The sequence below is a fragment of the Neoarius graeffei genome, chromosome 18, assembly GCF_027579695.1.
Source record: "Neoarius graeffei isolate fNeoGra1 chromosome 18, fNeoGra1.pri, whole genome shotgun sequence".
Lineage (NCBI taxonomy): Eukaryota > Metazoa > Chordata > Actinopteri > Siluriformes > Ariidae > Neoarius > Neoarius graeffei.
Window position 1 is genome coordinate 24635009 of NC_083586.1, and position 26823 is coordinate 24661831.

Consider the following 26823-nt stretch of genomic DNA (forward strand, 5'->3'; position numbering starts at 1 on the left):
TAGAAATAACCTGAAATTTACTATTAAAAATAATGTTGACTTAATTTTTAACATTGTGCATGCTAATTAAAGCTAGAGCTACAGTATGGAAAGGGAGTAATAGAGTTATGTAATAGATTTCTTCATCATCTACAGTGAGCTCAAATTGGGTAAAGTTGTGTAACAGCGTGTTCTGAAATTTTTATGCGGATCCAGAAGAATTACAGCTTCTCAGTTGCACCATGCTGACCTGACCTCACAAAAAAAATAGAAACAGACTTGTTTTTGTGTTTTGTCTTTTTTTTGTCCCCTTTAGAGTGGAGTGAAGCTTAAGTTGTGTCACCTATTGTGTATTGTTTCCCTGAACATGTGACATTCTTTTCTATAAACCTGTTTGAGAATAGGTCCAGGTCTGTAATCTTTCCTACGCCCCTCCTCAGCCTCTACATGGAGGATTAAACCTTCCCAAGCCTTTCAGAAACACAGCTCATCTCTCAGACGATGTTTCTCCTGCAGTTCCTCAGTGGCTTTTTCATAGCACTGATCAAAGATGAGGACAAAAAGAAGCTGAAAGCAGATACATATGACATCTCCATGCTTAAGCGGGGAGATCTCTTGGAGGTTTCCCGAACGTTCTTCACACATTTTGGGGTCTATCTGGGCAACAACCGTGTGGCTCACCTCATTCCTGACATCCTGCCCATTTTCTCAGCTGATGAAAGTGCCATCTCCAAGATGGTGACCAACAACCGGCTGATTCTGGGCGTGATCGCGAAAAAGGCCAGCATTCGTGTGGACTCTGTGGAGGACTTTGCGTATGGAGCTGAGATTCTGGTGAACAGCATGGACAGGGTTTGCAGTCTCCCACCGCTCCCAGGTGAAGAAGTGGCCAGGAGAGCGGAGAAGCTGATGGGATCCCTGGACTACAGTCTGCTGTGGTTCAACTGTGAACATTACGTCATGTTCTGCAGATATGGAACCAGCATGAGCTTTCAGACTTACCAGGTACAACATCATACAACAAAACCAACAGTCTGAAAAACTGAACTCCTCACACTGTTTTACTCTTGCATGGGCACTTCATCTTGGTCTGTGTTATCAAAGTCAATAGCATTCATATAACATCCATATAACATTCATATAACATTCCTATCGGATTCATATCGTTTTAGTTTTCAGTATCAGGTGTAAATGCATTTAGGTTTTATCCATCAATGTACAACTTTATTCCCTTGTTACTGTTCACACATTGCACATGTAATGCGTTTTTATATTTTTCATGTGCACTTTTTACACATTAAACCATTTTTTTTCAGATGTTAATTTTTTTTACTCATGATTTTATTGTCACATCAGGACCTAACATGCTGAAACGCATTTTCATGTTTTTCCCATGATCATGTGAGGAATCTTGGAAACTGTGGACTGATATTTTACATTTTGTTAAAGTCACAGTGTGACAGTTCATGTAGGTGGGTGGAGCACAGAAGGACGGCAGGCCAGAACTGAGTTCACAAAACCCTTTTATTTAGCTTTTCAGCTTCTATATTCACTCTCCCAGACACTCAGACACGCACACACATCAATCGTCTGGTTGGGGAGAGAGCTCCCTCTGCTCTCACTCTTTCTCCTTAAATAGGGCGCAGTCACTGGGGAAGACACACAAACACATTAATTAACGTCAGGTGCAGTGATTCTGCCACTTACCTTCCCTGACTCCGCCCTCCGGTCACAGACCAATGCTTGACCACGCCCCCGCTGCCACATACTCCCACCGCCCGACTCAGGCCGGGCGGCCGTCCGGCCTGCAGCTGACTCCCCCCCCCCCCCCCCCCCCTTGACGGGAGAGGAAGTCCGTCACGACCATCTGCGCCCCCGGCCTGTGGATCACCTTGAAGTTAAAGGGTTGGAGTGCCAGATACCAACGGGTGATCCGCGCGCTGGCATCCTTCCTGCGGTGGAGCCACTGGAGGGGCGCGTGGTCCGAACAGAGGGTGAAAGGGCATCCCAGCAGGTAGTAACGGAGGGCGAGGACCGCCCACTTGATCGCCAGGCACTCTTTCTCAATGGTGCTGTAGCGCCCCTCACGCACTGACAGCTTGCAACTGATATACAGTACTGGGTGATCCTCCCCCTCCTGGGACAAAATAGCCCCCAGCCCTCTGTCCAACACATCCGTCTGTAACATAAAGGGGAGAGAAAAGTCAGGGGAGTGTAAAAGTGGCCCCCCACACAGTGCAGCCTTTACCTTAGAAAAAGCCCGCTGGCATTGCTCCGTCCACTGGACCGGATCTGGTGCCCCCTTTTTAGTCAGATCAGTCAGCGGGCTGGTGACGTCCAAATAATTAGGTATAAACCTACGATAATAGCCAGCCAGCCCCAGGAACTGTCTCACCCCCTTTTAGGTCTTGGGCCTCGGGCAGGCCGCAATTACTGCTGTCTTGTTAATTTGGGGACGCACCTTCCCGTTGCCCAAGTGGAAGCCCAGATACCATACTTCCACCCGCCCAATTGCACACTTCTTCGGGTTGGCTGTGAGACCCGCTCGCCTCAGCGACCTAAGGACGGCCCTCAGATGTTCGAGGTGCCTCGGCCAGTCATTACTATAGATAATAATGTCGTCAAGGTAGGCGGCCGCATAGGTGGCGTGGGGGCGGAGGACCCTGTCCATCAGCTGCTGAAACGTAGTGGGCGCCCCAAACAGCCCAAAAGGAAGTGTGACAAATTGGTGTAAGCTGAACTGTGTGGAAAAGGCCGTTTTTTCTCGGGATAATGGAGTCAAGGGGATCTGCCAATAACCCTTTGTTAAATCCAGTGTCGAGTAAAAACGAGCCGTGCCTAGCCGATCGAGCAACTCATCAATACGAGGCATTGAGTACGCGTCGAATTTAGACACCACATTGACTTTTCTATCGTCTACACAGAACCAGACCGACCCATCGGCCTTGGGTACCAAGACCACCGGGCTGCTCCAGTCACTGTGGGATTGCTCGACGATGCCCATTTCGAGCATGGCCTCGAGTTCTTCCCGAACCACTTTTTTCTTGTGCTCGGGTAACCTGTAAGGGTGGCTACGCACTACCACCCCCGGGGGCGTCTCAGTGTGGTGCTCTATGAGGTTGGTGCGGCCGGGCAGGGGCGAGAACACGTCCGAAAACTCGGTCTGCAACTGGGCAACCTCCGTGAGTTGGGTCAGGGAGAGGTGGTCTCCACAGGGGACCGGAGAGGTACATGATGCCAATGTTCCCTTTTGAACCTCCGGCCCCAGCTCTGCCTTCTCCGGAACCACCGACACCAATGCCATGGGGACCTCCTCGTTCCAGAGTTTGGGCACGTTGAGGTGGTAAATCTGTAGTGCCCCACCCCTATCCATTCGCCTCACCTCATAGTCAACGTCCCCGACTCGCCGTGTGACCTCAAAGGGTCCTTGCCACTTGGCGACCAATTTGGAGCTCGATGTGGGCAACAGTACGAGTACTTTATCTCCTGGTGCGAACTCCCTAAGGCGCGTACCCTTGTCGTACAGGCGGGTTTGTCATTCTTGGGCTTGCCGCAAATTCTCCTGAGTTAGATGCGTGAGTGTGTAGAGTTTTGCGCGCAGGTCAATAACGTATTGGATTTCATTTTTACTTGGTTAAGGTCCCTCCTCCCAATTTTCCCGCAGCACATCTAGAACGCCGTGTGGCTTACGCCCGTATAACAATTCAAATGGGGAGAACCCCATGGAGGCTTGGGGGACCTCTCGCACTGCAAATAGCAAGGGTTCGAGCCATTTATCCCAATTACGTGTGTCCTCACTTACGAAATTTTTAATTATATTCTTGAGGGTGCGATTCAACCGTTCAACTAAACCGTCCGTTTGTGGGTGATACACGCTGGTGCGGATCGGCTTAATACCCAACAACCCATACAGTTCGTTCAATGTATGTGACATAAATGAGGTGCCTAGGTCAGTCAGAATCTCTTTCGGGATTCCAACTCGGGAGATAACGCGGAAGAGTGCCCCCGCAATACTACGTGCTGAGATATTGCGAAGAGGCACTGCTTCCGGGTATCGCGTTGCATAGTCCACCAGAACTAATATAAAGCGGTACCCTTGTGTTGATCGATCTAATGGCCCGACGAGATCCATCCCAATTCTTTCGAATGGGGTCTCGATTAACGGTAAAGGGTGCAAAGGCGCTTTTGGAATGGCCGCTGGATTTACTAACTGGCATTCGCGGCATGCCGTACACCACCTACGGACATCGCCGCGAATCCCTGGCCAATAGAACCAGGCCATTATTCGGGCTAGTGTTTTATCCTGCCCTAAGTGTCCAGCCATGGGATTAAAGTGAGCCGCCTGGAATACCAATTCCCGGCGGCTCTTCGGAATCAAAAGCTGCGTGACTCGCTCTTTAGTTTGAGTGTCCTGCGTCACTCGGTATAATCTATCCTTCATAATTGCAAAGTAGGGGAAGGACGGGGTAGCGTTTGGCTGGAGCGTTTGACCATCGATTATTCTCACTTGGTCAAACGTATGCCGCAGAGTCTCATCTCGCGACTGCTCTAATGGAAAATCCGTGAGGGATTCCCCAACAGAGAGAGGAGGAGCCGGCGGCTCCTCACTCTGACGCGGAGCTGACGTAGACGGCTCTGTGACAGCTGCTCCCGCCAAAGTGAAACGGGACCTCCCCCTGTTAAACTACAGCAGGACCCACTCTTCACTAAGTGTGTCATTAAATCCTGAAATCCCGGCCAATCAGTCCCCAAAATTATCGAGTGGGTAAGGCAAGGATTAACCGCCGCCTTTACTATAAATTTTTCCCCTCGGAAAAGAATGTGGACCGACACTAGAGGGTAGTTGTGAACATCCCCGTGCACACACAACACCTTCACCAATTGTGCTCCCCCCAATGCCTCGTCTTGCACCAGGCTTTAGTGGATTGAGGTCTGATTACAGCCAGAATCCACCAACGCCTGATATGTATCCCCTTGGATACTCACCGGTATGCGATACGCTCCGGCCCGATCGGGGGCGGCTCCTGGCACGTCGGGGATCCGAACCACCGCGCCCACCTCCATTACCAAGCACTGCTGTTGGAGGTGGCCCGGCTCCCTGCAGCGCCAGCAAACCAGCCCGGGCTTCCTCTCTGCACTAGTGCTCTGGGGCTCACTCACCTGAGGGGGGGGAGAGACAGACACAGAAGGGAGAAACAGGAGGGCACCGCGGGTGCGGCGGGCCAGCTGGGGTGGCGCTGGCCCCCGCCTCCGCGGTGGGGGAATGGGGTGAGGAGGAGACACAGGAGGAGGGGAGAGAGAGGAGAGAAGAGAAGAGGTCGTCTGCTGTCCTGCCGTCGGAACAGCCGCCAAATGGTCCTCCGCCAGCTCGATTGCCTGATCCAGCGACGCCGGGCGGTGGCACTGGACCCACTCTGCGGTTCCTGCTGGTAAACAGGCGATGAACTGCTCCAGTACCACCTGGTCGATGAGTCCCTCGGCGTCACGGTTGTCGGCCCTCAACCACTGCCAGCAGGCTTCCCGGAGTTGCTGGCCAAACGCGAACGGCCAGCCAACTTCCTCCAAGCGCAAAGCGCGGAACCGCTGACGTTGTTGCTCGGGGGTGCGCCCCACCCGCTGGAGGACGGCCCGGCGAAGGTCCGTGTAGGCCAGCCGGCGGTCGGCGGGGAGCTGTAGCGCAGCCAGCTGCGCCTCTCCCGTTAGCAGGGGGAGGAGGCACGCCACGCACTGTTCCACCGGCCATCCCGCCGACGCGAGGAGGTGCCGGAATGCCCGACGATCTTTCTGTTGCGCCAGCACCAGGTCCTCGAACCGTTGTTCTTGCTCCTTTCAGAGGGCGAGCAGCGCCTGGTGCTGGCTCTGTTGGGCCGTGGTGAGGGCGTGGATCAGGTTTGCGAAGGGGGAGGACTCCATGGGGCTGTTCTCTTCTGTGCTCGTCCCAGGTTTCAGCACCACTGTGACAGTTCGTGTAGGTGGGTGGAGCACAGAAGGACGGCAGGCCAGAACTAAGTTCACAAAACCCTTTTATTTAGCTTTTCAGCTTCTATATTCACTCTCCCAGACACTCAGACACACGCACACACATCAATCGTCTGGTTGGGGAGAGAGCTCCCTCTGCTCTTGCTCTCTCTCCTTAAATAGGGCGCAGTCACTGGGGAAGACACACAAACACATTAATTAACGTCAGGTGCAGTGATTCTGCCACTTACCTTCCCTGACTCCGCCCTCCGGTCACAGACCGATGCTTGACCACGCCCCCGCTGCCACACACAGCAAGGACAAATGTCTGAAGTAGTTGTCCTTTAATAGCTTCTTTCCTGTTTGAAGTATATAATAAGGATATTTCTAGTGTACAAATTAGTAAAAAGAAGGACTAGACTTGGTGGTAAAAGCATTAACATGGTTGTCTTGGAGTTCTGTTTGTTATTCTCTGGTTTTGAAAGTAGAAATAATGAAATAAGTACAGGAGAAATTAAACTAGCCTGCCATACAGGAATTACAAAATGTAATAAAGTCAGTCAGGAAATTAGTCATTAGAACTGAATCTTCACTTGCTCAGTGAGGAAGATGGAACGAGGAAGTTTCCATCACACCCGTGAACTCAAGCAATGACATGTCTTCAGATATTTTAATGCTGAATATATCCAAAAATCAAGAAGTGTCTCAATAGCTCATTTAATCTCATTACACTTAATTCAATTCAAGAAGATGGCTTATTTTAGTGAGCAAATAAATTGATTTTTATTGATATTTGTTTAGCTTGCAATGAGGTTGAGTTTTTATACCCTGTATGTCAGGGGTTCTCGAGCTTTTCTATTTTAAGGCCCACCTATTCATACTTGTAACGAGTCGGGGCCCATTAAAAAGAGCCCCAATTATTTTGGCTCATCTGTTCTATTAGAATCTAATACTCTTTTTTTTTTAAACATTTTTTATTGAGGTTTACATTAAATATCCATAGATAACATACACATGGCCCTCATAAAATTAACTAGCAAAGATGAAAATTAACACTATCAAAAAGGTAAATAAAATTAAAAAATATTCTATCTATTTTAAAAACAATTCATAGAGTGACACAATTCTAAAAAAATGATGTCATACTCAGCCTTTGGCTGAACTCGATGGGCGATTTACACAACTTCATGTCACGCGGTAGACTGTTCCACAATTTCGCCGCACTAAACCTAAATGATTTCTGACCAAATGATTGTCTGCATTTTGGGAGAATTACATTACAGCTACTGTTCCTGGTGTTCTTTTGATGAATCTGGTTATAAACTTTGAACTTTTCGCTAATATAACCAGGCGCCTGACCATTCAAGGCTTTGAACACCAACTTCACTTTAGCGCGTGCGACTTTTTCTTTGAAAGGGACGATATTCAGCTCATCAAATGGGGCCTTTGATGGTGCATCCCATTGAGCATCCAAAATAATCTGCGCAGCTCGCTTTTGAAGACGTAGCATGGTGTCACTGATACTCACTGAAGAATCTCCCCACACTACCGCACCATAGTCCATGACAGGCTGGATCACGGCATTATAATAACTAATTCTTGCTCTTTTATTTAGAAATTTTCTTGTCCGCTTTAACAAACCCAGTCTCTTGGATATCTTTGCAGCCGTTTTCTCGGAATGGACCGCCCAAGAAAGTGTGTCATCGAGATGAATTCCAAGTAACTTGCTGGTTTTTACACTGTTGATAAGATTTCCAGAGATTGTTACAGCAAGGGACTCGCCTTCCGTCTCCAGCTTACTGTGCTTAGGTCTACTGCACACCAGCATGGTTTTAGTTTTCTCAGCATTCAGTGCCATTTTGTTGTTTCTTGCCCACTTATCTATAAGCGAAAGATCTTCCTCTAGCAACGCTTCCACTGTGTGGACATCACGTCCTGATGCAAGTTGTGTAGTATCATCTGCATAAATGTACATGTTGGTCTTCTTCACGTGTAGAGGTAAATCATTTATGAAGACAATAAACAGCAGCGGACCCAATATCGACCCTTGTGGGACCCCAGATGTTACAGGAAGAGAGCTGGATACCTTTCCTTGGACACTAACTTTCTGCAAGCGCCCTTCCAGGTATGACCGGAACCATTCTAAAGATTCATCAGAGAACTGGTATACCTTAAGCTTCTTTAACAAGATGCTGTGATCGACCAGGTCGAAGGCTTTTCTGTAATCAATGAGCGCAAGTCCCGTCAACAGGCCATTATCCATGTTCATTAGCAAATTATCCACAAGTTCAATAAGTGTGGTTTCGCAGGAATGAGACGGTCTGAAACCAGACTGGTGTTTGAATAGTAATCCATATTGAATGAGGAAATCATACATTGCAAGGTGAACATGGTGCTCCAATACCTTGGATACAACAGGTAAGATGCTAATGGGTCTGTAGTTTCCAACACTGAGATGGTCACCAGCCTTGAAAACAGGGGTTACTTTAGCAAGCTTCCAAGACGCTGGAAAGATTTTCTTGGAGATGAATGCTGTACTTCAGGATATACTCTACTGTAAAGTGTATTACTGGGATGCAACATCACTCCTTGTTACAGATTGGAGCTCAGGAATTAAATAAATGCAATAAAAACAAGCTGTTTTTAATTATAGGTATTGTATTTAAAACTGTATGGATGTGCCAGAAGCCAAACCATGCATGCAGGGCATTCTCAGTCAAAAGGGATTAATGATCCAAAAGTGGAGTCTGGCTGATTAACACAAGAACTTATTGACCTGTTTGTGTACAGCAAACAAACAAGTTATTAAAACCAAGGAGTACATTCAAAAGGAGTGGATATAGAAACCACTCAATGGAAGAGATCCTTCCACATTAACAAAGAAGGATTTTTCCTATGAGTTGGAAAATTATCCATCCATTAAGTTCCCCAACATCTCAAACACCCTGGTGCTGCAGACATCATTTTACACAGACAAACAGATGGAAACCTGGAAGAGCATGAAGGAGTACAACTTTTTATATGAGGCTGGGTTAAAGATCTGGGGATGAGGACACTACAAGATAAAGTCTGTATAGTTTATGCCTGGGTAAGTAGGCATTTTGGGGCTTTTTGTACCTGTCTTTGCAATGATTGATTCCTAGGACTCTACAAGTTTTAGTATCGGGTATAAACAAACCACAGCTGCTCAATTCTCAATCCTCCCTGCTCTTCTCTTCCAGATAAATCATTCACAAAGGTCCACAGAAACCCCTTTAAAGATTTGAGTATTACGTGTATTACATACGTGTTAGTTTACAATATGGCGAACATGATCAAACAGTAAACAAAAACACATCTGAGGACTTAAGCGTCTCCTGAACTTCAGAACACCACGAAATAATGGAAAATGATGAGAAAAGTGATTTTGTGAATCCAAATGAAATAAATCAGAGGAATTCACAAACCTTTCATGATCACTGCAAACTTGAGTGTTCTTCGACTCGGCTTCCTTCCATCACAGCAAAAGGTTCAAGAGCCACCTTTCTCGTCGTCTTTTGGTAAAATCCTTTGCTCTTTCACCCTTTTTTTTATCACTTCACAGGGAACCCGGAAGAAACTTTTATCAGTTTCTCGGTTTGTTTGACTGGAGCAACCCAAAACAACGCAAGCATAGGACATTTCAACAACTAGAAAGGCACCCCGGCAATAGCAACATTTTGTGAACAGTGAGCTCAGCTGACCTCATGTCTTGCATGTCTATTGAGGCGGATGTGACGTCGGATGCAACCCACCAATTGTACCCTACTGAAAATTTACTTCAACTTGGGATAAAAATCACAGCCCACTAGATGATGCTTCGCAGCCCAGTGGTTGCGAAACACTGCTGGATATATTCAGTTTTGTTCAGTTTTATTTATATGACACTTAACAACAGACATTGCACCAAACCAGCTCACAGAAATCAACAAATGTAGATTTAGATTCTAATGAACTCTGATTAGTGCGATTAAAAATCATTACTCCAGACAGGTGTGCAGGTGTCTGAGAGTAAAGACACACAGCATTGAGTGTGTGTACAGGATGTTCACACACTCAATCATGATGAACAGGTTATGAATGAGAGTCCTGAGATGAGAAACAGGGCAGTATTTATGTGTACAGCAGCAGAGGATATGAAAGTTTTAATGTGAATATTGGTTCTATAAGCCTCTGTACACAATCACATCTGGAAATTATATTTATTGATTCATCCCCAGGAAGAGCTTTATCCTGGTCAGAGGCACAGTGGATCCAGAGTATATCCCAGGAATACAGGGCGCAAGTTCATCTAATTTGCTTCAGTAAAAATCAACATTGTGTTAGGGTTTTGCTGGGATTCAAACCCAGGTTGCTGGTGTAATAATCCAGCAAACCCCCACTAGGCCACCAGGGGGATGACTCAAGTGCAGAGGCGTGAGGCGAAAGTAGAGTATCAAAAAGAGTTTATTTACAATATATACAATCCAAGGGAAAAAACAAAAAGAATAATCCAAAAGCTCAGAAGATATACAAAAATAAAAATATCCCAAGGTTCAATGTCCAAAATCCAACTCAGAAAAGAACAGGCAAAAACTCAAACGCTCAGAAGATACACAGGTCAAAACAAAAATCCACAAAGTCCAAAAGAAAGCAACAAAAACCAAGAATACTAAGATACAGGCAAAGTACATGGGACAGAGAGAACTAGCACTAACAGCATAGCACAGGGGTCTCCAAACTGATCCATAAAGGGCCATGTGGCTGCAGGTTTTCATTCCAGCCATGCAGCAGCACACCTGATTTGGCTTATTCAATCAACTGAACTGTCTTCACACAGTCAAATACTTGCAGCCACACCCACCCTTGATTAAAGGGTGGGTGTGTCAGTTGATTGAATAAGCCAAATCAGGTGTGCTGCTGCATGGCTGGAATGAAAACCTGCAGCCACATGGCCCTTTATGGATCAGTTTGGAGACCCCTGGCATAGCATAAAGACTCCGTGACTAGGGACTGAACTGAGGGAGTATATATACACAAAATAAATTGAACACAGGTGACACTAATGAAGACAAACAGGCAATCAACACAAACACAAAACACAGGAACAGTGGCGGCCTCTAGAGGCCAAAACAAACATGACAAGAAAAGGAAATAACAGCGGCCTCTAGAGGCCAAAACAGTCCCAGTCCTAACAGGACCCCCCCCCCAGGAGCGTCTCCTGACGTTCCCAGGGCGATCCGGATGGGCCGAATGGAAGTCCCGATAAAGTTCCTTATCTAATATGTCCCGAGCTGGGACCCAGCAGCGCTCCTCAGGGCCATAGCCCTCCCAGTCCACTAAATATTGGAGCCCACCGCGGACCCGGCGGGAGTCAAGCAGGTGATGCACAGTGAACACAGTCTGACCCTGGAAGATGCGGGGGGGGCGGGGGATTCCTAGGGGCAGGGGCATACGTGGACGACAATACGGGCCACAACAGGGAAACATGGAATGTGGGGTTGATTCTTAGCGTTTGTGGTAACTGGAGCTGGTAGGAGACAGGGTTCACCCTGCACACAACTTTGAAGGGGCCAATGTAGCGAGGAGCAAGCTTGCGGTTCTCCACCTGTAGCGGAAGGTCCTTGGCGGACAGCCAAACCTGCTGCCCAGGGCGGAAAACGTGGGCAGGCCTTCTATGGCGTTTGGCCTGAGTCTGGTTGGTTCTGGAGGTCTGGATGAGGGTCCTCCTGACCTTGCTCCAGGTCTTGCGACACCGTCTCACATATTGGTTGACCGAGGGCACCCCAGCGTCGTCCTCCTGGTCTGGGAACAGAGGTGGCTGGAACCCGAATTGGCACTGGAACGGCGACAGCTTGGTGGCCGATGACTGCAGGGTGTTGTGGGCGTACTCTGCCCATGGCAGCCAGGTGCTCCACGATGTTGGATTATCCATAGCCAGGCCTCGCAGGGTGGTTTCCAGGTCCTGGTTGAGCCTCTCCGTCTGGCCATTGGACTGGGGGTGGAACCCAGAGGAGAGGCTGGCAGTGGCTCCGATGAGCTTGCAAAACCCGTGCCACACTCGGGAGGAGGACTGGGGCCCCCGGTCTGAGACAATGTCCTGTGGGAGACCAAAGACTCGGAAGACATGATTAAAAATTAATTTAGCTGTTTCCAGAGCAGAAGGGAGTTTTCACAGTGGTATGAAGCCGCAGGCCTTCGAGAATCTGTCGACTATAACCAAAATGAGAGTGTTACCTTGAGAGTCTGGCAGGCCCGTGATGAAGTCGACCACCACATGGGACCAGGGATGCCGGGGAATAGGCAGAGGATGCAGGAGACCCTGGGGACGCTGTCGTGGGTTCTTGGTTCTGGTGCAGATATCACAGGACAGGACGAATGACCTCACTTCCTTCTCCATGTTAGGCCACCAGAAGCGTCTCTTCAAGAAGTCCAGGGTCCTCCGAGCTCCCGGGTGGGCAGTGAGGGGGGAAGAGTGACCCCACTGGAGAACCTTGGCCCGGGCTTGACGAGGGACGTACAGGAGGCCCGGTGGCCCCGTCCCAGGACCAGGGTCCTGGCGTTGAGCTTGTCGAATGGTCTCCTCAATACCCCAGCGGACAGGGGCCACAATCCGGGACACAGGGATAATAGGCCCAACCTCACTCTCCCTGTTGTTGGGCGAGAACAGCCTGGAGAGCACATCCGGTTTGGTGTTCTTAGAGCCTGGGCGGTATGATAGGGTGAAATTAAACCGGCTGAAAAACAAGGCCCACCTAGCCTGTCATGGGTTCAGCCTCTTGGCTTGTTGGAGGTACTCCAGGTTCTTGTGGTCCGTCCAAACCAGGAATGGATGTTGCGCTCCTTCCAGCCAGTGCCTCCACTCCTCAAGGGCCAGTTTCACCGCAAGCAGTTCCCGATCCCCCACATCATACCGGGACTCCACAGGGCTCAGGCGGTGGGAGAAGTATGCGCAGGGGTGCAGCTTACCCTCCGAGCATTGGGATAGGACCGCACCAACACCGCTGTCCGAGGCATCCACCTCGATGATGAATGGTTGAGAATTGTCCGGGAGGACCAGGATGGGTGCCGTGCAGAAGCGGCGCTTGAGGTCTTTAAATGCCTTTTCTGCCTGAGGAGACCAGACATAAGAGCCACCAGTCCTTTTGGTGAGATCTGACATGGGTGCTGCTACGGAACTGAAGTTCCTGACAAACTTGTGGTAAAAGTTAGCGAAACCTAAGAACCGCTGTACCTCCTTGATGGACTTGGGAGTGGGCCAGTCCCGGATGGCCAGGGTCTTGGCTGGGTCCATTTGGAGTTGTCCCGTTCGTACGATAAATCCCAGGAAGGAGACCTCGGGGACATGAAACTCGCACTTCTGGGCCTTCGCAAACAGATTGTTCCGTAGCAGCCTCTGGAGAACCTGGCAGACATGGTGGTGGTGCTCCTGCAAGGTCTTAGAGAATATTAAGATGTCATCAAGGTAGACGAACACGTGTTGATTGATCATGTCCCTCAAGACGTCGTTGATAAGGGCCTGAAAAATAGCTGGTGCATTGGTGAGTCCGAAGGGCATCACCTGGTACTCGTAGTGCCCTGACGGGGTGTTAAAGGCAGTCTTCCACTCATCTCCCTGTCGGATACGGATGAGGTGGTATGCGTTCCGTAAGTCCAACTTGGTGAAGACGGTGGCGCCTTGGAGCAGGTCAAAAGCTGTGGACATCAGCGGAAGGGGATAGCGGTTGCGCACAGTGATCTTGTTCAGGCCCCTGTAGTCAATACATGGTCGGAGCTCCCCATCCTTCTTCCCAACAAAGAAGAAGCCGGCACCAGCAGGTGAAGTGGAGGGTCGAATTAACCCAGAGGCCAGGGCGTCCTTGAGGTATTCCTCCATGGCCTTGCGTTCTGGCTGAGAGAGGGAGAACAGTCTGCCCCGAGGAGGGGTAGTCCCAGGGAGCAAGTCGATGGCACAGTCGTAGGCCCGGTGCGGAGGAAGAACGGCGGCCCTGCTTTTGCTAAATACCTCCTTCAAATCCCAGTACTCTGTGGGAACTTGAGATAGCTCGGTGAGATCAGGGGGCTCGGCAGGAGACACAGGAGAGCTAGAGATCAGACAAGAGATATGGCACGCAGGGCCCCATTCCACAACCTGGCTTGTTACCCAGTCTATGCGAGGGTTGTGGCGGGTAAGCCAAGGAAGGCCTAGAATAACCGGGAACTCTGGAGAATGAATAAGATGCAGGGATATCTCTTCCTTGTGACCTTGAGACTGGAGAAAGACTGGAAAAGTAACTTGGGTGAGTCTTCCATCACCTAAAGCTTGGCCATCGAGGGCAGACACAGACAGCGGGATTTCAAGAGGAGCAGTAGGAACATTGATACTTTGGGCGAAGTGAACATTCATAAAGTTTCCAGCCGCCCCGGAATCTAACAAGGCTTGACAAGAGTGGACGGACTCACCCCAGGAGATGGAGACCGGGATGTAAACTCCTTGGCCAGGAAGTTCAGGAGAGAGGGTAGGCCCCATCACAACCCTCCCTCAGCTGGACGAGGCGGTCCTTTTCCCGAGAGCTCGGGACATGATGCTCGGAAGTGGCCAGGCTTGCCACAGTAGATGCAGCACTTGTCCCTCCTTCTGCGCTCCCTCTCAGATGCGGAGAGGTGAGTACGGCCCACTTGCATGGGTTCTGGACAGTCACTGGAAGAGGTAGACGGGCTCCATGTTGAGGCAATGAGGCCGGGGAGGCTCAGGGCTTGGCGGCGATCTCTAATCCTGTTGTCCAGACAAATAGCATGTGAGATCAGAGTTTCGAGGTCACTTGGGCATCCGATAGAGGCCAGGCCGTCTTTGATGGGGTCAGACAAACCATGGTGAAAGGCTGAAACCAGGGCAGCCTCGTTCCATCCGCTGACTGCTGCGAGCGTCCGAAACGATATGGCGTAGTCTGCGACGCTTCCTCCTTGCCGGATAGACATGAGCTTTCTGGCTGCGTCTGTACTGATGTGCGCCTGATCGAAGGCCTGAAGCATCTCTTCAGTAAACAGTTCGAAGTCAGAGCACTCGGGTCCCCGTCTCTGCCAGATAGCTGTTGCCCATGCTCATGCCTTACCAGCTAACAAGGTTATCACAAAGGCAATCTGTAGTGTAGGTGGTAGGCTGGAGCTCAAAGGTGAGTTGGCACTGGGTAAGGAACTCCCGGCACTCACCGTGCTTGCCGTCATACCTCTGTGGTGCAGGAAGGCTGGGTTCGTGAGGTGAAGGAGACAGCATGGCGGGAGACACTGGAGTGGGAGCAGGAGCCGGATCAGGATATGCGGGCAGAGGAGTCAGCTGTGCCAGGGTTTTCCCAATTTGCTGGAAAGCTCCGTAGCGTGTCAAAGCTGCCATAATCCCCTGAAGGTTGGCTGGGTAGACCGTTGAAGACGCCTCTGCTGAGTCGGTCATGATGGAGTCTTTCATGTTAGGGTTTTGCTGGGATTCAAACCCAGGTCACTGGTGTGATAGTCCAGCAAACCCCCACTAGGCCACCAGGGGGATGACTCAAGTGCAGAGGCGTGAGGCAAAAGTAGAGTATCAAAAACAGTTTATTTACAATATATACAATCCAAGGGAAAAAACAAAAAGAATAATCCAAAAGCTCAGAAGATATACAAAAATAAAAATATCCCAAGGTTCAATGTCCAAAATCCAACTCAGAAAAGAACAGGCAAAAACTCAAATGCTCAGAAGATACACAGGTCAAAACAAAAATCCACAAAGTCCAAAAGAAAGCAACAAAAACCAAGAATACTAAGATACAGGCAAAGTACATGGGACAGAGAGAACTAGCACTAACAGCATAGCATAAAGACTCCGTGACTAGGGACTGAACTGAGGGAGTATATATACACAAAATAAATTGAACACAGGTGACACTAATGAAGACAAACAGGCAATCAACACAAACACAAAACACAGGAACAGTGGCGGCCTCTAGAGGCCAAAAAAGTCCCAGTCCTAACACATTGATGTGTGTGTGTGTGTGTGTGTGTGTGTATATATATATATATATATATATATATATATATATATATATATATATATATATATATATATATATATATATATATATATATATGTGAGCAACAAATAAGGCTTCAGTTAGTGCTGAAATCTCACTCTGATATTTTCACTGTTTTACTTTGTAGAAGTAAAGTTTTTTTTATTATTTTCAGTTAAAATGTAAATCTATAGATGTCAAAAGTTGAAAAATGCATTCTTCCAGTTTCTAGTCAACTAGAAATATATTTGATGATAAAAACCAATTTTTTTTTCTTTTGCAAGTTATCGCTATGGTTAATAAACATTGTTTTCCACATAAAATACCAAAATTAGAATTGTACATTTTAAAATAGTGATACAGTGTTTCTCACACAAATATTCAGCTGGGCACACATTTCGTAAGCTACTGAGGTTGTAGGAGGTTGTGTGTATGTGTGCGTACATGCATGCGTATATGCGTGCGTGTGTGCGTGCGCGCTATCCACTCTGAAGGTGTCAGTCCTGCCCACTGTGACGCGTGCACCTGCATAACTCTGGCATATTCCGGACTGTACATGCGTCAAGCGGACTCTAACACACTGCGCCGTTAACGACGCACACCTGAATTTAATTAAGGAGCTATATGTGTATCTATTTAAGGACTGTTCTGATGCATGATCAGTGCGAAGTATTACGCTACGTCAGTACGCATTACTGAGCCTTACTACTTGTGTTCCTGATTTCTGTTCCTGTTTCTCGCACTCACTCAGCCTCTGATATCCTGTTTGTGCATCGCCCAACCCTTTGCTTGTTTCATGTTATGGATTTGGCCTGCTGCATTGGACTGTTTGCCTGTGTGTCTGTTTTCACTCATGTGTATACAGTATATATCTTAACCTTGTAAATAAATCACTTTTCGCACATACATCTGCCTACCTTGTATCTGACAGACTACTTCGCCAAGAATGGATGCAGCGGAAGTAATGCAGTTTGCCATACCTCGCATCTACCATGTTCCTGTAATTCGATCCCTTGCCTCGTATTTCCGGCAGCATTTCGGAATGATCCTCCCGGCTATGTACGATAGAATACATCATCCTAGGGGATTCAGCTTGCAGCGTAATCTGTTTTACGAGGATTTTGTAGAACCCAAGCCTCCTGAACTAATCTAGGTGAGCCTTCCGCTCACATGGACAGCTGGATGAGCTTGCCGATGGGTGGAGTGCCTGATCCGAGTCAAGCACCCATGCCTTCGGAGTTCACAGACTTTCTTAGCCATGCTCTGGTTTATTTTTAAATCTTTGGAAAAGGAGGAATCCCATGAAATATATGTGGGGGGGGGGGGCAATCACGCCAATGGCTGACGCAACAGAGGAGGCCGTCGCTCCAGAGCTCCCTCCAGTGGCTGACGCAGCGGAGGAGGCTGTCGCTCCAGAGCTCCCCCCAGTGGCCGATGCAGAGATGGCAGAGGAGGCTGTTGCTCCAGAGCCCCTCTTAGAGCCTGTCTTTCCAGAGCTGGTTTCTCAGCCAGAGCCAGCACCTGAATCAGGGCCTGAACCAGAGTCTGTATCAGAACCCATGCCTGAACCAGAGCCAGCTCCAGCATCAGAGCCAGTGTCTGTTCCATTGCCAGCGTCTGTTCCAGAGCCAGTGCCAGCATCTGTTCCAGTGCCAGAGCCAACGCCAGCCCCAGCATCTGTTCCAGTGCCAGAGCCAATGCCAGCACCAGAACCAATGTCAGAGTCAGTCAGTGCCAGTGTCTGCTCCAGAACCAGTGCCAGAGACAGTGTCCGAGCCTGCGCCAGTGTCCACTCCAGAACCTGTGCTAGCGCCAGTGTCGGAGTCAGCTCTGGTGCCAGAGCCTGAGTCAGTGTCTGCTCCAGAGCCAAGGCCCATGTCAGCTAGAACATCAGAGCCAATACCAGAGTCAGAGCCAGCACCTGCTCTAGCTCCAATGCCTATGCCAGAGTCAAGGCCAGTGCCAGAACCTGTGTTAGAGGATGATGGAAAGACCTCTGCCTCAGCTGGCTGTGAAGGTGTCGTTGTCCCCCCCCCCCCCATGAAGGCATCAACATCGTCCCACCACCGCCCAGCTATGAAGGCATCATCCCGCCACCAGGTCCTAACCAGGACCGAAGCAATGTGCTGACAGAGCTCGAGCCCATGCCTGAGTCAAGTCCAGGGTCCGAGTCATCTCCAGAGCTCGAGTCCTCTACTGAGCCCAAGTACAGCCTGGAGCCTGAGTTGAAGCTCACTTCCTGCCTTGAGCCCAAGTCATCCCCAGAGCTCGAGTCTAGTCCAAAGCCCAAGTCAAGTCCAGAGCTCAAGCACACTTCCAGCCCTGAGTCCAAGCCAGTTCCAGAACTCAAGCCTGAGTCATCTCCTTAGATGTCAAGTTTATTTTTATAGTGCTTTTAGCAATAGACATTGTCGCAAAGCAGTTTTACAGAATTTAAATGGCTTAAAACAAGAGTTAATTTTATCCCTAATCTATCCCCAAAGAGCAAGCCTGTGGCGATGGTGGCAAGGAAAAACTCCCTCAGACAACATGAGGAAGAAACCTCGAGAGGAACCAGACTCAAAAGGAAACCCAGCCTCATTTGGGTGATAACAGACAACGTGATTATAACATTAACAGTTTTAACATGAAGTCATTTTCGTTGATATTATAACTCTTCATTGATGGAAACTTGAGTGCAAAACTGTTCATGACAACTGCAGTCCTAAAGTTAGCAAGTCAACTGTAGTCCTTAGCCTTAAAAGCATTACTATAAGTGTCCAGAGCATCTTCCAAGTGTGACTTTCAACTGTCCAAAGATGGTGCCAGAGTCCAATCCAGAGCTCAAGTCCTCTCCAGAGCTCGAGTCCAGCTCTGAGCTTGAGCATACTACCATCCCTGAGTCCAAGCCTGATCCAGAGCTCAAGCATGAGACATCTCCTGAGCTGGAGCCAGAGTCCAGCCCAAAGCTCAATTCATCTCCAGAGCTCGAATCCACCCCAAAGCTCGAGTCCACTGTAAGTCCTGGATCCAAGCCAAGTCCAGGGTCAAAGTCAAGTCCAGAGTCCATGTCCAATCCAAAGTTTGAGTCATCTCCACAGCTCGAGGCCAAGTCCAGTCCGGAACCTGAGTCATCTCCAGAGCTCAAGCCCGAGCCATCTCCAGAGCCCGAAACCAGTGCAAGTCAGGAGTCCAAGTTTTGTCCTGAGCCTGAACCCGAGCCCCACTGGAACCAAATAGAATGAATTTTTGCACCCAGATGGAGCTCTTTGGGGGGAGGGTTCAGTCAGTCCTGTGCACTGTGGTGCATGCACCTAAATAACTCTCTGGTGCATTCTGGACTGCGCATGCATCAAGTGGATGTGGCAGTGGGGGCATGGTCAAGCGTCGGTCTGTGACCGGAGGGCAGAGTCAGGGAAGGTAAGTGGCAGAATCACTGCACCTGATGTTAATTAATGTGTTTGTGTGTCTTCCCCAGTGACCGTGCCCTATTTAAGGAGAGAGAGCGAGAGCAGAGGGAGCTCTCTCCCCAACCAGACGACTAATGTGTGTGCATGTGTCTGAGTGTCTGGAAGAGTTTTGTGAACTCAGTTCTGGCCTGCCGTCCTTCTGTGCTCCACCCACCCATACGAACTCTCACAGTGGACTCTAACATGCACACCGTTAACGATGCGCACCTGAACTTAATTAAGGAGCTATATGTACACCTATTTAAGGACTGTTCTGATGCACAATCAGTGCAAAGTATTACGTGATGTCAGTACACATTACTGAGCCTTACTACCTGTGTTTCTGATTTCATGGTTTCCTGATTATTGTTCCTGTTTCTTGTTCTCGCTCTGCCTCTGATATCCTGTTTGCACCTCACCCAACCCTTTGCTTGTTTCACATTTTGGATTTAGCCTGCTGTATTGGATTGTTTGCCTGTGTGTCTGTTTTCACTCATGTATATGCCTTCACCTTGTAAATAAATCACTTCTGCACATACATCCACCTACCCTGTATCTGACAGAAGGTCTTAACTCATTGGCTTTGCTGATTATGAAAATAATTTAAATTAAATGATTTGTAAATAAATAATTTATATGGAAAGATTAAAAAAAGCATAGTTTTGCTGGAAGGAATGGTTTGGGCTAAAATTATTGACATTTTAATTATTCTCTTAATTTTTTTCCAATTAATATTAGGAGTTAGAGTGCTTATTAAAGATTGTGGGGGCATGGTGGTGTAGTAGTTAGCACTGTCGCCTCACAGCAAGAAGTTTCTGGGTTTGAGCCCAGTGGCCGATGGGGGCCTTTCTGTGTGGAGTTTGCATGTTCTCCCCGTGTCTGTGTGGGTTTCTTCCGGGTGCTCTGGTTTCCCCCACAGTCCAAAGACACACAGGTTAGGCTAACTGGCGCTCTAACTTGACTGTAGGTGTGAATGTGAGTGTGAATGGTTGTTTGTCTCTATGTGTCAGCCCTGCTATGATCTGGTGACTTGTCCAGGGTGCACCCTGCCTCTCACCCATAGTCAGCTGGGATAGGCTCCAGCTTGCCCACGACCCTGCACAGGATAAGCAGTTACGGTTAATGGATGGATTAAAGAGTGTTATATACAGTCGAAACTCTACGGACCCTATAGGTACATTTTTATTTTAGCGAGTGGAGCCCCATAGGCATAGAGTGTGCATACATAAAGAGACCCATCAAGTTGTTTTTTGATGGTTTTGGTCCTGTGCGTGCCTGCCACCATGGGAAACCCAACAGCTGAATAGTGAGTAACCCCATCGAGTTGTTTTCTGGTGGTTTCAGTCCTGTGTGTGCATGCCTGCCACCACAGGAAACCCAACAACTAGTGAAGTGCATAGTGAAGTGTGAAGTAGAGTAGTAGTCGGGACAGTATAGTAGTGAGTAACTTGTCGCCGTTGTCAGCCGACGTTTTGTACAACATAAGGAAACAGTATAGTAACTATAACGGTAAAGAAATAAAACAAAAGAGGCTGGCTACGATATAAGAAAATTCTACAACCCAGAAACAGATGGGCGCGCCGCTTTTAGGCAGTGCCTAAATCTATATATTACTTTTGTGTAACTGATCCAGAAATACGAGTGAATTCATCATGGAAATTATTTTACTGCCTAATCATCATCATCATCATTCGGCTGCAGAGCAGGCGACCACTAGCTTCCTCCATTTCAACTTGTCGTTGGCAAGGGATTCAATTTCCTTATCGGAAATGAGATCATATCCTTCACCCATGACTTTCCAGATGTAGTTCGGATATAAGGTGGCTTGTCTACCAGGCCTTCATTTGCCATGTTGTGGGACATACAAGACATAAGTCCTTGCTGGCTCGTCTGTGTTGAGACGAAGTTGGTGACCGAGGAAGGACAGTTGGCAGCGTTGTACAGTGTTAATGAGTGGCTCCACCTCCAGGCATTGGTATATGGTCAGGTTAGAGACTCTGTCAGTGCGTTTGATGCCAAGCATTATCCTGTAACACGAGGTTGCATATGAGTTGATTTTATTACTCATGTCTTGTGAGATAACCCAGGTTTCACAGCCATACAGGAGAATGGAGAGACAGGTTGTTCTAAAGAAGGCGAGTTTTGATTTCAGTGGGATCATGGTTCTTCTCCAGCCTCCAAAAAACTGACCATGCTAATCCCTGTCTCCGGTTTAGATCAGTTTTGCTGTCAGCAACCATGGAACCCAAATAGCGTAAGTCCAAGACATGATTGATTTCCTCCTCATTAACCTGGAGGTGGTTCTGAGGGCATAGGTTATATGTCATGTACTCAATCTTGTTAACACTTTTCTTGAGCTCAACTGATTTTGCTGCATTCGCTGTGGCACTTAGTTGTTTCTGGGCACCCTCCATTGTTGATTCTAGCAGGCATATGTCGTCAGCAAAGTCCAGGTCATTTAATTTGACTTCGGGGATCCTTCGTGACTGCCTTTGGTGAGTAATAAGACCGGAGTTGCACTTGTTGGTAGCTGTGGTCATAAGATGGTCTACCACTATGATGAAAAGGAAAGGGGCAAGCACATCTCCCTGCAAAACACCAGTGGTGATGTCAAACATGTCGGATATTTTTCCATCCACTAAGACTGCGCTCTTTGAATTGTCATACAGAACTCGAATGACCTCGACGATGCACAGCGGTATACCATAGTGATGGAGGATGGCAAACATACCATATATTCCCTGTTGATGGAATCAAACGCCTTCTTAAAGTCTATGAAGGTTGCCACAAGAGGTAGCTGTTTGCATCTGAAGCCTTCAAATATTCTTCTGAGGATGTGGATCTGTTGGCAACAGCTGTGTCCTGGTCTGCCTAAATGTAAACATTACACTATATAAACAATTTACTGCCTAAATGCAAACATTACAAGCGACATGTTGAGTTTCTGAGCATTTAGGTGTATTTTGTGTAAATGGTGAAGGAGAGAAATGGAAGAGGTTTAATGCTAAAACAGGACCGAAGAAAAGCCGCAACTCAGTAACTATCACTAGATGACTAGAAGACAAAACGAATCCTGTTCTGCAAACTTTTCATACAGAGTAAAAACCTGCTGTGCCTCAGATATTTAACCAAATATTTTTATATTGTGTTTTTTCCAACTGGCTTTTAGAAACACTGAAACAGAACATATGTAGCAATAAAAAAAATTACTATTAATTTAAAAATAATTTAAAATTAATTACTGACCAAAGAACATAAAAAAACCCACAACATATGTAACATGTCTGAGCACAACTAAAAACACTTTAACTGGAATAAATCTTCAATCTCATCTTTTTTATGAACATAGCATTTATACTCTGTGTGTGTGTGTGTGTGTGTGTGTGTGTGTGTGTGTGTGTGTGTGTATTGGCACCCCTTGTAAAGATTAGTTTAAAAAAAAAAGTTAGAAAAAATCCACCTTTTGGCAAAGTCACTTCATTTCACACTGAAAAAAATGAGAAAAATCCAACCTTTAACTGAAATAAATTTATTCAGAGAAAAACAAATCCCTCATTAAGAAATAATTATTTTCAGCAAAAACACACGTGGCACTATTATTGAAATTAGAGTGAACACAATGTAACTGAAGCATGTTTCCCATTTAAATTGTCCATGTTTGAGTTGATTGGAGTGTGTAGGAACTTTCAAGATGTAATCCATGACTTCCTGATTAACTGGGGAACAAATATGAGGTGATACAGGCCAAATTCCCTTAGTCATCCATCCACATGGGAAAGATAAGAGAACATACAAACCAAATTAGGGAGAAGTGTCCTGATCTTCATAAGTCAGGGAATGGTTGTAAAAAACAGCGACTCACCTGAAAATGTCCATTTCTACTGTTAGGGCAATAATAAAAAAAGTGGACACCAACTGGAACTGTTATAAACTTGCCTGGAAGAATTTATTTTCATATAAACCCAAGTTTATTTCCCCCCTCACATACAGTGAGGAGGAGGGTAAGAGAGGCAAAAAATCCCCAAGGATCACTAGTGGTGAAATACAAGAAAAAGTTAAATCTTGGGGTTTCTAAGTCTCCAAAATCACCATCAGACTCCACTTCCATGTCAACAGATTATTTGGAAGGTCTGAGAGAAAAAAAAAGGAAAAAAAACCCTTTTCTGTCAGTTAACCACAAATGTAAGCACCTGAAGTTTGTGAAATGCTGCTACAACTTTGATTGGAACCATGTTCTCTGGTCTGATATAAAAAAAAAAAAAATGGAGCTTTTTGGCAATAAACACTCAAGGTGGGTTTGGTGTAAAAAGAAGGATGGCTATAATGAAAAAAACCCAATACCAACTGTACAATATTGTGGAAGTTCTGTGATGTTTTGGGGCTGTTTTTCCTCCAAAGGCCCGGAAACCTTGTGAGGGTACATGGCATCATAGATTCCATGAAATAGCAGGCCATTTAAAATCAGAATCTGGTTGCCTCTGCCAGGAAACTAAAACTGGGTCGTCACTGGATCTTCCAGCAGGACAATGATCCAAAGCATGTGTCCAAATCAACACAAAAATGGTTAATTGACCACAGAATCAAGCTTCTGCCATGGCCATCTCAGTCCCCTTACCTGAACCCCAGTGAAAACCTGTGGGCTGAGCTGAAGAGGAGAGCACAAGAGAGGGCTAAGGACCCTGGATGATCTGGAGAGATTGTGTGAAGAGAGATGGTCTCAGACACCCTGCTCTGTACAACCCCGATTTCAAAAAAGTTGGGACAAAGTACAAATTGTAAATAAAAACGGAATGCAATAATTTACAAATCTCAAAAACTGATATTGTATTCACAATAGAACATAGACAACATATCACATGTCGAAAATGAGACATTTTGAAATTTCATGCCAAATATTGGCTCATTTGAAATTTCATGACAGCAACACATCTCAAAAAAGTTGGGACAGGGGCAATAAGAGGCTGGAAAAGTTAAAGGTACAAAAAAGGAACAGCTGGAGGACCAAATTGCAACTCATTAGGTCAATTGGCAATAGGTCATTAACATGACTGGGTATAAAAAGAGCATCTTGGAGTGGCAGCGGCTGTCAGAAGTAAAGATGGAAAGAGGATCACCAATCCCCCTAATTCTGCGCCGATAAATAGTGGAGAAATATCAGAAAGGAGTTCGACAGTGTAAAATTGCAAAGAGTTTGAACATATCATCATCTACAGTGCATAATATCATCAAAAGATTCAGAGAATCTGGAAGAATCTCTGTGCGTAAGGGTCAAGGCCGGAAAACCATACTGGGTGCCCGTGATCTTCAGGCCCTTAGACGGCACTGCATCACATACAGGCATGCTTCTGTATTGGAAATCACAAAATGGGCTCAGGAATATTTCCAGAGAACATTATCTGTGAACACAATTCACCATGCCATCCGCTGTTGCCAACTAAAACTCTATAGTTCAAAGAAGAAGCCGTATCTAAACATGATCCAGAAGCGCAGACGTCTTATCTGGGCCAAGTCTCATTTAAAATGGACTGTGGCAAAGTGGAAAACTGTTCTGTGGTCAGACGAATCAAAATTTGAAGTTCTTTATGGAAATCAGGGATGCCATGTCATTCAGACTAAAGAGGAGAAGGACGACCCAAGTTGTTATCAGCGCTCAGTTCAGAAGCCTGCATCTCTGATGGCATGGGGTTGCATTAGTGCATGTGGCATGGGCAGCTTACACATCTGGAAAGACACCATCAATGCTGAAAGGTATATCCAGGTTCTAGAGCAACATATGCTCCCATCCAGACGACGTCTCTTTCAGGGAAGACCTTGCATTTTCCAACATGACAATGCCAAACCACATACTGCATCAATTACAGCATCATGGCTGTGTAGAAGAAGGGTCCGGGTACTGAACTGGCCAGCCTGCAGTCCAGATCTTTCACCCATAGAAAACATTTGGCGCATCATAAAATGGAAGATACGACAAAAAAGACCTAAGACAGTTGAGCAACTAGAATCCTACATTAGACAAGAATGGGTTAACATTCCTATCCCTAAACTTGAGCAACTTGTCTCCTCAGTCCCCAGACGTTTACAGACTGTTGTAAAGAGAAAAGGGGATGTCTCACAGTGGGAAACATGGCCTTATCCCAACTTTTTTGAGATGTGTTGTCATGAAATTTAAAATCATCTAATTTTTCTCTTTAAATGATACATTTTCTCAGTTTAAACATTTGATATGTCATCTATGTTCTATTCTGAATAAAATATGGAATTTTGAAACTTCCACATCATTGCATTCCTTTTTTATTTACAATTTGTACTTTGGCCCAACTTTTTTGGAATCGGAGTTGTATCTCCAACCTTATAAAATGTTATAGGAGAGACTCAGTGCTGTTTTCATGACAAAGGGGGTTGGATAGAGTATTAAATGCAGGGGTGTCAATAATAGTGGCACATGTGTTTTTGTTGAAAATAATGATTTCTTAATGAGGGATTTGTTTTTCTCTGAATAAATGCATTTCAAGTAAAGGTTGGATTTTTCTCATTTTTTTTCAGCGTGAGATGAAGCAGCTTCACCAAAAGGTGGAATTTTTGATCGTTACAAGGGGTGCCAATTTTTATATATATATCACCAGAGAAGTGTATTATCTCCATCTGGTGTTCTATCTGAAGTAAAACCCAGTCCACTTCACCAACCTTTTCTGGAAATTGCAATATCCTGGGAATTTGAGTGATACATAACCTTATTATAATTTTATAATCTTCCTCTGCTTCCTCGATGTGTAATATTACTCCTTTTTAGTAACACATCATAGATTAATTAAATGTCCACTACATCACATCATTATTGTGTAATTCTTGTGTCATAGCCAACTGCAACCAGAGAAGTATTCATCCACAGCTTCCATTTACTGCTCCTGTACCATTCTGTTTCAACATGATCTTTACCCAGGGCTCAGATCAACACATTATGGGAGACAACCTGTATTGAAGGAAAAGTCCATATACACATACAATAAAATCAATAGTAATTTTATATATATATATATATATATATATATATATATATATATATATATATATATATATATATATATATATATATATTATAAGTTATACAAATCCATGAGAGGCAGTTATTTCTTTGACATGAACTGGCTCATTTCTATTAGTATGTCTGATCCATACTGTCAGTGTGTGAATCTCACACACACAGAGTATTCACTGCATATGAAATGCAAATCAAGTCACTGAATAACAACTCCACCTTCTCTTCTCTTCTTTTCTGTTTGCAGTTCTGTAAAAGTGTCAGGAAGATGGTGCTCAGCAGGACCAGCTCGTTCCTGAGTCTTGTTTTGTGTGTGTTGATTATGGTGTATTTGGGCAGTGTGTCAGTGTGTACAGTGTTAACCATGCTGGCCATTCCCTTCACCATATGGATGGCATCATGA

General features: G+C 46.5%; 1 protein-coding gene across 1 annotated transcript; it reads left to right on the forward strand.

Moving 5' to 3' along the window:
* Positions 1–480: 480 nt before the first annotated feature.
* lratb.2 (lecithin retinol acyltransferase b, tandem duplicate 2) lies at positions 481–26823 on the forward strand. Its single transcript, XM_060899459.1, has 2 exons — positions 481–984; positions 26668–26823. The coding sequence occupies exons 1-2, from the start codon at positions 481–483 to the stop codon at positions 26821–26823; spliced, it is 660 nt and encodes a 219-aa protein (XP_060755442.1).